Genomic DNA, 12,931 nt, shown 5'->3' on the forward strand with positions numbered 1-12,931 from the left:
TCCCTTTTTATACAATATACATACAGGTTACAATTGGACAGTTCAGTACAAATATCACGGCAGCTCTTGTGAATCTACCCATATCTACATGATGCATAACATCTTTCGAAGGCGTACTGTTGACACTATTGATTTTGAAACCTTTTTTTGGTTAAGTAAATATGTTGGCCGCTTCTAATGTCGAAATTAATGTCAGATTTATTTTCACCCTTTATTATATTATATTATTTTTAATGTAACAACTATCTTACCGGGTTCCTCAGGGTGGTGCAATTGGTCCAAAATACCAACAGGGCTGGGATTCATCTCCGCCCAGGCCATATCCAGGCTGGTCAGCACAATGGGCGCGTGGGCTGAAACAAAAAAATCTTTTAGTAAGTGAATATCATAGAATGCAGAATAAGATGGTAATGTTAATCATCTTTAATAAGGAAACATCCATTATTGACCGACCAGAGAGATAAGAGTCTCAAAATATACCAAAGTAATTATATTTTTTCGCAATATACAGCGTAAGATATTAAAGCTCAAACTTACATAAAAAACCGGCCAAGTGCGAGTCGGACTCGCGCACCGAGGGTTCCGTACTTTTTAGTATTTGTTGTTATAGCGGCAACAGAAATACATCATCTATGAAAATTTCAACTGCCTAGCTATCACGGCTCATGAGATACAGCCTGGTGACAGACGGACAGCGGAGTCTTAGTAATAGGGTCCCGTTTTTACTAGGGCTCGCGGTCGAATCCGTGTTTCGTTTACACGTTTCGAATACCCGTTTCCGAATAATACGTAAACGGTTTTCTGGCCCGTTCCGCACGTTTAATTAAGAAACGTGTAGTTAAGACCCGTGTACACGGATAAACGGGTATTCGAAGATACGTATCTTATTTATCCGTGGCTCCGGACACGTCCTTGACGATAGTAGCTTGTCAAGCGGACCCCAGGCTCCCATGAGCCGTGGCAAAATGCCGGGATAACGCGAGGAAGATGATGATGTAGGCATTTAACTAAAAAAATTCGGAAATTAATTCGAATTACGGTATTAAAATCGCGGTTTTAATGTTAACTTAATAAATTGGGCGATAGAATAAAAGTTTTACTTTTAAAAATCGTACGACAAACGAATTCATCTGAAGTCAACATAATAATAGTGGAAAGTGGACCTTGTTACCATTGTACATTGGCTCAAACTGGTTCGTAGTATTCAGACCCCTTCGGAACGGTCTTAAGTACCCGTGTACACGGAGATACGTGTCTGAGATACGTTTCTTGGGAACGTTCCTTCGAAACGTTTTCGAATCCCGGCGGTTCCGTGTAAACCGGGTTCTTAGTACCGCCGGGCTTAAGAACACGGGTATTCGTTTCGGCGTGTAACACGGATACCGGGAGCCCTAGTTTTTACCCTTTTGGTACGGAACCCTAAAAACCACCAGATTAGGTGAGAGGCGAAGGAGATCGAACCAAATCTCACCAGACCTGTTCGCACGAGTTGCGTTCTCTCGCGCTACTCCATACATATAGCGCGACTTCTAGTATGGACTCACGCGCGAGAACGCAACTTATGCTAGAAGGCCAGAGGTGGGGAAAATTTTAGTTTTACTACTTTCATGGAATAGTCCCCACCGCCGGCGTAGCGGCCTCGTCCACGTTCCAAACGGACACGGTCCCTAGAGTCGCCGCGGAGTAACAGGCACCGCTGATTGCCTCCCTCTGATGACGTTATTCAAACAAGATTTACTCCCATATGTACTTACATGGAATAGTCCCCACCGCTGGCGTAGTGGCCTCGTCCACGTTCCAAACGGACACGGTCCCTAGAGTCGCCGCGGAGTAACAGGCACCGCTGATTGCCTCCCACTGACGTTATTCGAACAAGATTTACTCCTATATGTACTTACATGGAATATAGTCCCCACCGCCGGCGTAGCGGCCTCGTCCACGTTCCAAACGGACACGGTCCCTAGAGAATCGCCTCGAAGCAACACGTTCCCCTGCTTGCATCCCAGTGACGTTATTCAAACAAGATTTACTATATGTACTTACAAGGAATAGTCCCCACCGCCGGCGTAGCGGCCTCGTCCACGTTCCAAACAGACACGGTCCCTAGAGAGTCGCCGCGAAGTAACAGGCGCCGCTGTTTGCCTCCCACTGACGTGATCACAAAACGCATTGCCGGCGGGCATGATAGTAACTGTCAAAAAATTAAGATATATTGTCACATTCCTCCAGAACAGTATATATGTGGTATTATCTATAAAAAGGGACCTTATTGTCAATGGCGCTTACGCCGCACAGCGTTGCGCGACTTATATCGGAGCATCGTTATTAGTGGCGTAAGCGCCATCGACAATAAGGTCCCTTTTTATAGAAAATACCACATATAAAGAAAGAAATTCTGCAAAGACTTCAAGCATGTATCTACTTTAACGCACTTTAGGCGGCTAAGCCTAGTCCATAAATCGTGTAAAATCATATCTAAATACGAGTCCACTGTTAGTAAATATAGCCATTTTTAACTTCTACGTTTCTAGATCGATTGTGTAACACGACTTGAACAAACAGCTTCGGGATATTTAAAGAAAGATCTGCAAGAAGCTTCTAGTTGTTCCACAAGCAGGTTTTTGACTTAACCACACGTTTGGTAAACAAACATAGGTCGAAAAACCTCTACTCTCTTGGTACGAAACATCACTCTGATATTAACCGTGCCCTTCGGTTAAAAAACATCGTAAGGGAAACTAATACATCACCTAAAAAGTTCAAAGTGTTAGTCATACTCACATTGGAGTTATGGACTACCGTGCCTTGTTGCAGCTCTTATGAGTTATGAGAAGTCTTGAGCCCAGCTATGGGACGTATATAGGCTGACAATGCTTGACTTACTTTGTTATCAGGATGGGCCAAGATACCAAACAGGACGGGGCTATCGTGAGCCACAGTAGGCCCGTGGAAACCCTTGTGATCTGGTACGGAGCTGAAACATATGAATAAGGTAAACAAATACTCAAACTGTCGTGTCATACTAACTTATGCCAAAAAATACTGTTTAACCCGCGTAATTTTAGTTACTCGCGCGACATATTTCGGAGAGCTTAGGACTCCATTTTCTAGCACTGACAGTGCATGTGGCCACGCGTCGCGTCGCGCGCTGTTAGTGCTTGAAAATAGAGACCTATAGGCTCTCCGAAACATGTCGCGCGAATAACTAAAATTACGTGAGTTGAACCGTATCTTTGACTTAGATACAAATACCTACACTTGTATCCAGAATTAAATATACGGGGTCCTAGTCCCACAGTAAGCTTAATAAGTAGTGTTGTGGGTACTAGATGACAATATATGTGTAATTTTCAACCAAAAGGGTAGTTATTGTCGCTTGTCAGTAAGGCGCTATTTCCATATAGCTTCAATTAGAAATCAACCTTATCGACAAGCGACAATGTGGTACCTTTTGGTTGAAAACGTCACGTATGTGTCGCTACTGTCGCTTAACTTCAAACTCGGGTAAATCCATTCGACCCTCTCAGCAAATATTTACCCTATTATCTTTTCTTAATACCAAAATCGCATCTGACAGTTGCATTTACCCGAGTTTGAAGTTAAGCGACTCATTGTATAATAGATAGATAAAGACAAAGATAGATATAACTCCGTAATAGATAGATACAGTCTAAGGAAAAAACGTGCCTCGAAAATCAAGAAAATTTGATTCTCGTTCAGAGGGCGCTACTAGTTTTGGCCTACAGTCGAATAGATGGCGTTGACGGTTTAGTTTGTTATTTAACAATTTTAACGCATATTAGTGAAAGAACATGGGTCAAAATCATAAAAATAATTAATGCAAATAAAAAAAACATTTATCTATATTTAAATACATTCTATCGTATTTTTATAAATCTTCATTTTTAGTTTTAAAGTGTGTCGACAGATGGCAGTGAATTTACTGGGATTACAAAATTTACTATGACAGTACCGCTCTAGTATAAGTTACTCTATGATAGAGATAAATACTTAAATACAAAGAAAACATAACTCTGGAACAATTATCTGTTTTTTTTTTACTAGCCTAGTTTAGTGTCCCACTGCTGGGCAAAGGCCTCCCCTCGTTTCCTCCACTCGACCCTGTCGTTTCTAGTTTCCCGCCAATCCGGACAAAATGCGTCCAAGTCGTCCCGCCATCTCCTTTTCGGCCTGCCTGCACCCCGGCCAGCGCCAGCTATGGTGTTCCGTGGGTCCCACTCGGTAACCATTTTGGCCCACCTTTCAGAGTGCATGCGGCAGACATGCCCAGCCCAGTTCCACTTAAGCTTTGCGGTCTGGACACCTACATCTACAACTCGAGTTCTGGAGCGCAGTTCCGTGTTTCTGATTATATCAGTTCTGCGAACACCTAGTATACTGGGCTCCATCGCTCGCTGGCAAACCTTGAGTTTGGACTTTAACGCCTCAGTTAATGACCATGTTTGAGCACCATAGGTTCAACCAAAAGGTACCACATTGTCGCTTGTCGATAAGGTTGATTTCTAATTGAAGCTATATGGAAATAGCGCGTTACTAACAAGCGACAATAAGTACCCTTTTGGTTGAAAATTACACATATATTCTGGATACGAGTATAAAGAACATAGATTCCAAATTACCATTTAAACTATATTTTATAATTCGTTGCAGGCTATGTTAGTATCTTATGTATATGATAAAATATGTATAATATAACAATAACAGTTAAGGCGGAAAACTAATATGATCGAATCATATATTTAAATAATAGCAAAGGTCCTCGAGTTCATAAAATGTGACGTTCTCAATCAAAAGGTACCACTTTGTCGCTTACCATAAAGACGAAATTTGCTTGTATCTTTATACGAATAACCTGCCTGAGCGTCCTTATTCTAAGCGACATAAGTGGTACCTTTTACTTTAAAAATAACAACGCAATGTAACAGAAACTTTTCTGCGAGATTTTTTCTGACAAACTTTTATGATAATTATAATTCTGCCACTTAAATAAATAAAAAAATACTATTAAACCTATAACCTATATCACTAGTTTAAATACTCAATCATATAAGATTTCCATACTGTACTTATACAAGCTAAGCGAATCATTCAAGCAATAATATGATTTTAAGAAAGCGACTAAGTATAGTAAATTTTAATTAAACACCAATATAGATGATTCACAATGGAAGTGCAGGTAGCAAAACAATAACAAATACATAACCTACTTTTCACTAAATACTAAAACTAAAATAAAAATGAAAAACTTCTAAAAAAATTGAAACCATTTAAACACAGTCTTTTATTTATTACGTTAAACAATATCATCAAACCAAATAAAACATATTTAAATATCTAAAATATTTTGAACTAAGAAGCTTCTAAACCAATCAATAAAGGAGTTGTATGTTACAATAATTCTCCATGACATTTTATACAAAGTTTAAAACTTACGTTTTATATTTTATTTTATTCGGGGGTTCAGAGGGCATTTTACCGTTATATATTACTCTAGGAGGGCAATATGTTGATATATTAAGTAATTTTTACTATGGAACTAACGAGAAAAAAAAATATGTTCCACAAAAAACAGCTGCTATTGCTTCTCTGCCGAAATGTATCAAACTGACAATTATTTTTCGAGAAAATGGAGTTGGTTCCATAGTAAAAATTGTTAAGTATTTACAGAGTACAGTCGAAGGCAATAATATCGATCCAGACAAATGGTTCAAAAATATGTGAACACGACTTTATTGTCTAAGGTGTAACTTGCGTACACTTATTTTTGAAACTTTGGAAATGTATACATATTTATGCCTTTGACAGATTTTTCTTGTTGACGCTAAGTTATGTGATTTTAGGAGAATTATTGTCAGTGTCACACAGAAAATAGTCCTTGCTGATCGGGGTATCTAAATACGGGTGCTAGCAAAGTAACATAGAGACAGACAAACTGAATGGTGCTAACCTACTGACAACCCGTCCGCGCAGTTTGCTATAACAGAGATTGTATTATTTAGCTTCGATGACGAGAAATGCTTGTTAAAATTGTTTGCAAACATATATCGCAACTGTATGTGTTGCTGCCAATATAGCATCTAAGCGTGCGGTTGTTCTATGCGATAAACGCATCCGTTAACGGAATGTATGAAAAATGATAATGCGCTTACCGCTGCGATTACCGCGTAAAACTATTAGTGTCATTAGATTATCTAGGGTGCGTTGGGATAAGATTGAAGGGTTTTTATGAGGGGTAAGATGAGAAGTCGTCCGTAATGCTTTGGCATACGAATTTTTTTTGGTACCCCTCATAAAAACCCTTAAATCTTACCCAAATGCACCCTAACGTAAAATGTCATTTTTCCTACATTCCGTTGATCGCATAAAACAACCGCGCGAATGTTGAACGAATAAAACAATCTTGAACGAATCCTTGTATCGAATATTTCAGGTACTAAAAAGATCAAACTGGCCTCAATTTCCTCTACTTTAGTACAAAATAAGTACAAAAACATCAAGGGAGCACGTTGAGTTTATATTATTATAGAGAAGAAATTGTTATTGAAATGTTCTGCCTCCAGAGTGCACCACTAGCCCGTTTAGTAAACCATAGAGATACTTATACATACTTGGGCCTTTAACAGTTTTTTGACAAGTTTTCAGAGATAATAAAACATGACATTGATGCACCAAGGCGGTTTGTTTACAGAAAACCTACCGGGAAACGCGATTCCGAAATTTCGCTATCTGCCTCTTTATCGCTCGAATACGCAAGTGACAGAGATGTTAGGTAACGAAATTTCGATTTTCTTGTTTTGCGATAGACCCTCAGATTGTGGTAGTGGCGCCCCCTGCGCAGTTTTTTGCGTAATATTCCCTATTGTCGCAATCGCAACCTGTACGCCGCGACCAAAACGACGTAAGCGCCGTAAAATACACGGCGCTTACGCGTTTAGGTCGCGAGATTCACGCTCCGCTTCTATGGTTTGTTGTCAAAACGACAGCAACCCATAGCGCTAAAATTCTGGTTCTCTGTGCCGGTTTTATACATAGTAATAACAGTTCAATGATAGCATCAAGTATATTGAGGATAATCTCAAGCATTTTTCGTCAAAAATGTTATTAATGAAACATGAAAGGAGCTTATTATTTTTGAGAACGTGCATGTTAGCGATAGAATGATTAATTTTTCCTTTAATTCGTTGAATTTTTATAAAAGTCAAGCTCCTTTAAATGCGATCGAAATAACACAAATTAATATTTGTAATATATTTACAATGTAAAATAAAATGTAATATAATTATATATCATGGATTAAAAACGTTTTAACTTACAAGGCCAAAATAAAGCAAAGTTAAAGTACGTAAAAAAAATAATTTTACTAAATCTAAATCTGTAAAAAAAAGTAGCAAGTAGTTATGACTAAAATGATATATTATATACATTTTATTAAGAATATAATTTGTGTTATTTGCCGTTTATGTTGTAAAATATACACACAGAGGCCATTTGTGCTCTGATGAGATCTAGAATGGAAATTTATTTTAACTGCAATCATGAATTCATGCCAATTGAATGTGAAAAACTAAACATATAAAATCTTTTTTAGTAATTTTAGTTGCGGAGGTAAAAACAAGGATTTATTAGCAAATGCGCAACATGCTTAATTTTTAAATAAATAATTAAATATGAATACCATGAAAGTGAAAATGACGTGCCATCACATTAAATAAATAAATATTACAACAAAAGATTCCGGCGATTTGAGTTTCGCGAAATTCCCAAAAATCCTTTCATGGTGGAGCTCTAACTAAAGACGATAATTGAGAAAGTTATACAGTGTGGAAAAAAATTATGGGCCCTGGAGAAAAAGTACCTTAAAACCTTCAGCTAGCTCATTGTTACTTAAACGAAACATTCTTTTATTTTTAAAAAGAAACAAAACTGCATTCAATTTGAAATAAAACTATGAAAACGGATTATATCGCGTATATTGAATTTATAATACATCCCGACGTTTCGAACTCTTTACAGCGTTCGTGGTCAACGGGTGACTGAGGAAAAATTACAAAATGCAAAAATACCCACATACTAAAATAATGAACAATCATAGACTACAAACTTTAAGGCTGGTTGTACATGCAAAATCGGTTCATAAGGCTAGTTATACACTATAATTATTTTTCAAGTAAAGATATATATATATACGCGATAAAAATAAACTATGCCGGCTCCAACCCTACACCACGGACCCGAGAAGATTTAATTCCCTCCTAAATTGTAGGAGGGTATCCCAATATGGGACCGGCAACAAACTCGGCGGGACACATCTTTTCAAAACATCAGAATGTCCAGCATCATCCAACACTACGGTCTCACAGTCTATGTCTCGCTTGCTCCTTTATCAGGTGGACTACAGGATCCCAAGCTGGTGGTAGAGAAAAGCCATCTTCCCTATTAAAGTTTGGATATTTCTTAATCTCAATGGCCTCGCGCAGCATTCTGGGTATGTAACGCTTCTCCTTGGCAAGAACCAGAGGCTTATCAAACTTGATTGAGTGATTGGCTTTATCCATGACATGCTCACAGACAGCAGACCTAGGTCGACGGTGCTTGACATCAGCTATGTGTTCCTTCACCCGAGTGGAAATGCTCCGTTTCGTCTGCCCGACATATGATAGGCCACACTCACAGTCCAGCCTGTACACTCCTGCAGTCTGTAGAGGGGTATTGCATTTTACAGGCCTCAGGAATTGTGACATCTTCTTCATTGGCTTGAAATATGTTTTTATAGAAGCACGCTTCAAGATGTGGCTGATCCTGTCCGTGACCCCCCTGACAAAAGGCAGAATGGCAGGCCTGCGCTCGACTGTGGGGATCTTAATGTGGGACCTCTGGTTGACCCGCGGTATCCTGAGCTCGTTTGCCTGGAGCGCGCATCGCCTGGTTGTATCGCCTGGGAATCGAACAGACTAAAAATAAAAACTTGCTATTTTATTCCACTAGTCGATACAGTTAATGTTAAAATTCTCGTCTGTCGTACAAAATATCCATAAAATCGCATATTAAGTATTTTATTAAAGTTTTAGTCGTTTCGATTCCCGGGAGAGGTAGGAAAATTTAAAAAATCTTTGAATGCAGTGTTGTTTCTTCAAAAAAAAATGTCCCTTTAAGTAAAGTGAGGTACTTTCCCTCCAGGGCCCATACATATTTCCACACTGTATGAATCTTCAAATGTTTTGTCTCATATCCCAGCACCTCCGCCAACATTAAAACCTAACACAAAAACCAACACCTCCGCAACCAAAACTACTAAAGAAAAGACACATAGGACGACAAATTTCATACACTGACTCGCCTGTTTCTATCTCTTTTGGACGCGCATAATTATATTGTTGACTCACTCGCACAGTCCGCCATGATGGACGCCGTCATCATGGACGAGACAGCAATGTAATTACACGCGTGCGATAGAGATAAGAACAGGCGGGTCAGGTGCTAAGCGTCCTTTACACACGATCGTTTTGCTTCTCGAATGTACATCAGTCTAGCAAGTCTAATATGCTAGCTGACGATACGATGTTAGGTAGGAAGGTCGTTGAGAGACAAATTGATTTTTTGTACAAGAATCCTTAGAGTCTAGAAGGGAATGAACAGAAATGAACTACAATCTTTGAAATTAAGTATTTCTGTTTAAGTTATTGTTGTATAGACAGGTACACGCTTCAAGTTGCTTTTAATTTAAGCCTTTATCAGGCAGAGGGAACATATTTCCCACATGATTTTGAACTTTGTCACAATGAGAGAGGGTTCAATTTTAAAAATATACAGGCCATTTTACCAACTCCATATTTTAAATGATTTGCTTGGTTACAAAAACTTGGTTTAATTTTATTTATTCATAGTCGTTAATCTCCCAAAGACCTTCCATAGTAAATATTAGTAGATATAAACCATTTTAAAAATGCGTGCCCTGCTTCAGAACACTCACGCCCATTTCTAAAATGATATTATGATGCAACAGCCTTAAACACGACAATAGTAGCAATTACGTTATAAAATTACTTCGAGTAATACACACATTTTAAAGAAAAAAGTTCTCACAGGTAAAGAGAAAAGTACCTAATACCTTTTTTTGCGGGTAAGGGTCCAAACAGAAAATTAGGATTTATAGCCCTTAACTTAGCTTATTTCCACAAGAGATGTGAAACTACTCGCTGTGTATAACCCCTTTCTTTGCGAGCAGATGCTTTGCAAAAGCACGCAATTTAAAAATGGCTTATCTCAATCACCGTCACCTATTCCTGTTATCCCTCTTTACAGAATAATCATAATCTTTCGCCGTCGTATTTTTCGGAAACATTCGTATTCATTCATTCGTATTCGTACTTACTTCAATCAACCTCAGTACGTTTTTTTTTTTTTTTCAATTTATTTGGACAAAAAACAGTAACACACAGGGTTTAGGCACAGAAATAGAGTACAAAGAATAATATGTGGTATTTTCTATAAAAAGGGATCTTATTGTCGATGGCGCTTACGCCATTATTAACGATGCTCCGATATAAACACAATGCCGCGCGACGCTGTGCGGCGTAAGCGCACCCCCTAAGGTCCCTTTTCATAGAAAATGCCCCATATAGTGTGAGACCAACAACATCGTCCACAGATTAATAGATTACCTACTGATAGATCTACCATAATATACTGAGACTGACTGAAATAGCATAACACGTTCGTGCGTTTCCGTGAAAATACGATGGTAAAGGATTATGCACTACCCCCCTTATCCATAAAACTTTACGGGCCTGATTATTTTAAATTATGTTTTATCCCTTAAAAATACATAAGTCAAAATGACAGACAAAGACAAACGATTCGTAGCTAATTCAGGCCAGTAAAGCGTTTATGAATAACGCAATACATCTCTACTTTAGTCAGTATACGTGTATACGTACTTTGCGGGCAGCCTGTAGAGGTACCCCTTGCCCTCCGTAGACCAAACTAACACGCGGTCAGGGGCGAGGAAGTCACCCGACATCCAGCGCTCGCCACTAGGGGCTTGAATAGAGCAGAGGACGGAGAAATCACCTGGAAACGTAACATTACATTTCTATCCATACTAATATTATAAATGCGAAAGTCTGTCTGTCTGTGTGTTACCTCTTCACGCTGTAACCGCTGAACCGATTTAGTTGTGGCATAGAGATAGTTTGAGTCCCGGGGAAGGACATAGGATAGTTTTTATGTGGGAAATCATCCCAAAAGAGAGTGAAAAGGGGGGTGACATTGAGAGATTTAATGAATTGCCTGATAATTGATGTCAAGAAATTAAGCTTATGCTCAAATTGAATGATTGCTATTACACTTTATCCAGGCGCTATACTTACTCTAGCTGCTGTTACTGATTCCACGCAGACGAAGTCGCGGGCAAAAGCTAGTATTTACATATCAGATTTATTTCTAAATTCATTGTCTTCACTACCCAAAGGTTGTCTGGAAGAGATCGGTCTTAAGCGATAAGATCGCCTGTTGTTACCTGTATGAGGTGTGTTAACACTTACCGGTGTCATAAATCTGACAGTACTTCGCATACACTATGAGCACTGTCCGTTGGTTGTAAGCACAGCAGTTAAGTGACAGTGCGTTGAAACAGCGAATCTGCTTTGACTTATTTTAAATCTACCACTAGTCTATTTACCGGCGTCATATATCTGACAGTATTTCGCACACACTACGAGCACTGTCCGTTGGTTGTAAGCACAACAGTTGAGTGACAGTGTGTGGGGACAGCGAATCTACTTCGACTTTTTTTTTACCACTAGTCTACTTACCGGCGCCATATATCTGACAGTACTTCGCACACACTATGAGCACTGTCCGTTGGTTATAGAACAGTTGAGTGACAGTGCGTTGAAACAGCGAGTGTGCTTTGACTTATTTTAAATCTACCACTAGTCTACTTACCGGCGTCGTATATCTGACAGTACTTCGCACACACTATGAGCACTGTCCGCTGGTTGTAAGCGCAACAGTTGAGTGACAGTGCGTTGAGACAGCGAATCTGCTTTGACTTATTTTAAATCTACCACTAGTCTATTTACCGGCGTCATATATCTGACAGTACTTCGCACACACTATGAGCACTGTCCGCTGGTTGTAAGCACAACAGTTGAGTGATAACGCGTTGAGACAGCGAATCTGCTTCGACTCATTTTCGTATATCGGTTCGGATTGCTTGTTCTCGTGGCCTAAGAGGGACCATACCTGTGAATGAAAAAAAAACACTTAGTAATGAAATAAATCTAAATACAGATATATCGCGTAATGAAATTAAAATATACACCTTGGGCTCGAGTAGCCCGACAAACTTCAACCACGCATTCCTGAGGTCATAAGAAGCAAAACATGTTACATATGGGGCATTTTCTATGAAAAGGGACCTTATTGTCGATGGCGCTTACGCCGCACAGCGTCGCGCGGCATTGTATTTATATCGGAGCATCGTTAATAATGGCGTAAGCGCCATCGACAATAAGGTCCCTTTTTATAGAAAATACCACATATGACTTTTGGTCAAATTCGGCTTTTTTTGTGTGTTTTCTGCACACGACACGTTATTTATTTTTACATCTTGGCGAACCAAAAAAACATTACAAAGAAAGAGTAAGTATGTTTATTTTTCATTTACAGAAAAAAATTAGTTTCCTTTAAAACATTAATATCTGTCAGTAGGTATGTCTAAACCAAAGTCACATAGAGTTATTACAGAAACAAATGTTCACAAGAATTGTCATTATCTCTAAGACAAGACCGATTTCAGAAAACTTTGTATGACTTTTTAGCCTCAATTTACATACCTTTAAAATCTGTCGGGTTATTCGATCCCACGGTGTATAGGATCGTATATTTTCGAAACTTATATCTAATT

General features: G+C 38.9%; 1 protein-coding gene across 1 annotated transcript in view; it reads right to left on the minus strand.

Annotated features, from left to right (window-relative positions):
• The window catches only part of LOC134752913 (WD repeat-containing protein 7), a 162,002-nt gene that overhangs the window by 143,173 nt on the left and 5,898 nt on the right, over positions 1-12,931 (minus strand). Inside the window, exons 6-10 of the mRNA XM_063688696.1 lie at positions 12,105-12,267; positions 10,959-11,091; positions 2,884-2,974; positions 2,044-2,191; positions 252-353 (exon numbers count right to left, since the gene is read on the minus strand). Of these exons, the coding sequence (XP_063544766.1) occupies positions 252-353; positions 2,044-2,191; positions 2,884-2,974; positions 10,959-11,091; positions 12,105-12,267 (637 nt within the window). The remainder of the gene's footprint in view (positions 1-251; positions 354-2,043; positions 2,192-2,883; positions 2,975-10,958; positions 11,092-12,104; positions 12,268-12,931) is intronic.

The sequence above is a fragment of the Cydia strobilella genome, chromosome 25 (genome assembly GCF_947568885.1).
Source record: "Cydia strobilella chromosome 25, ilCydStro3.1, whole genome shotgun sequence".
Classification (NCBI taxonomy): domain Eukaryota; kingdom Metazoa; phylum Arthropoda; class Insecta; order Lepidoptera; family Tortricidae; genus Cydia; species Cydia strobilella.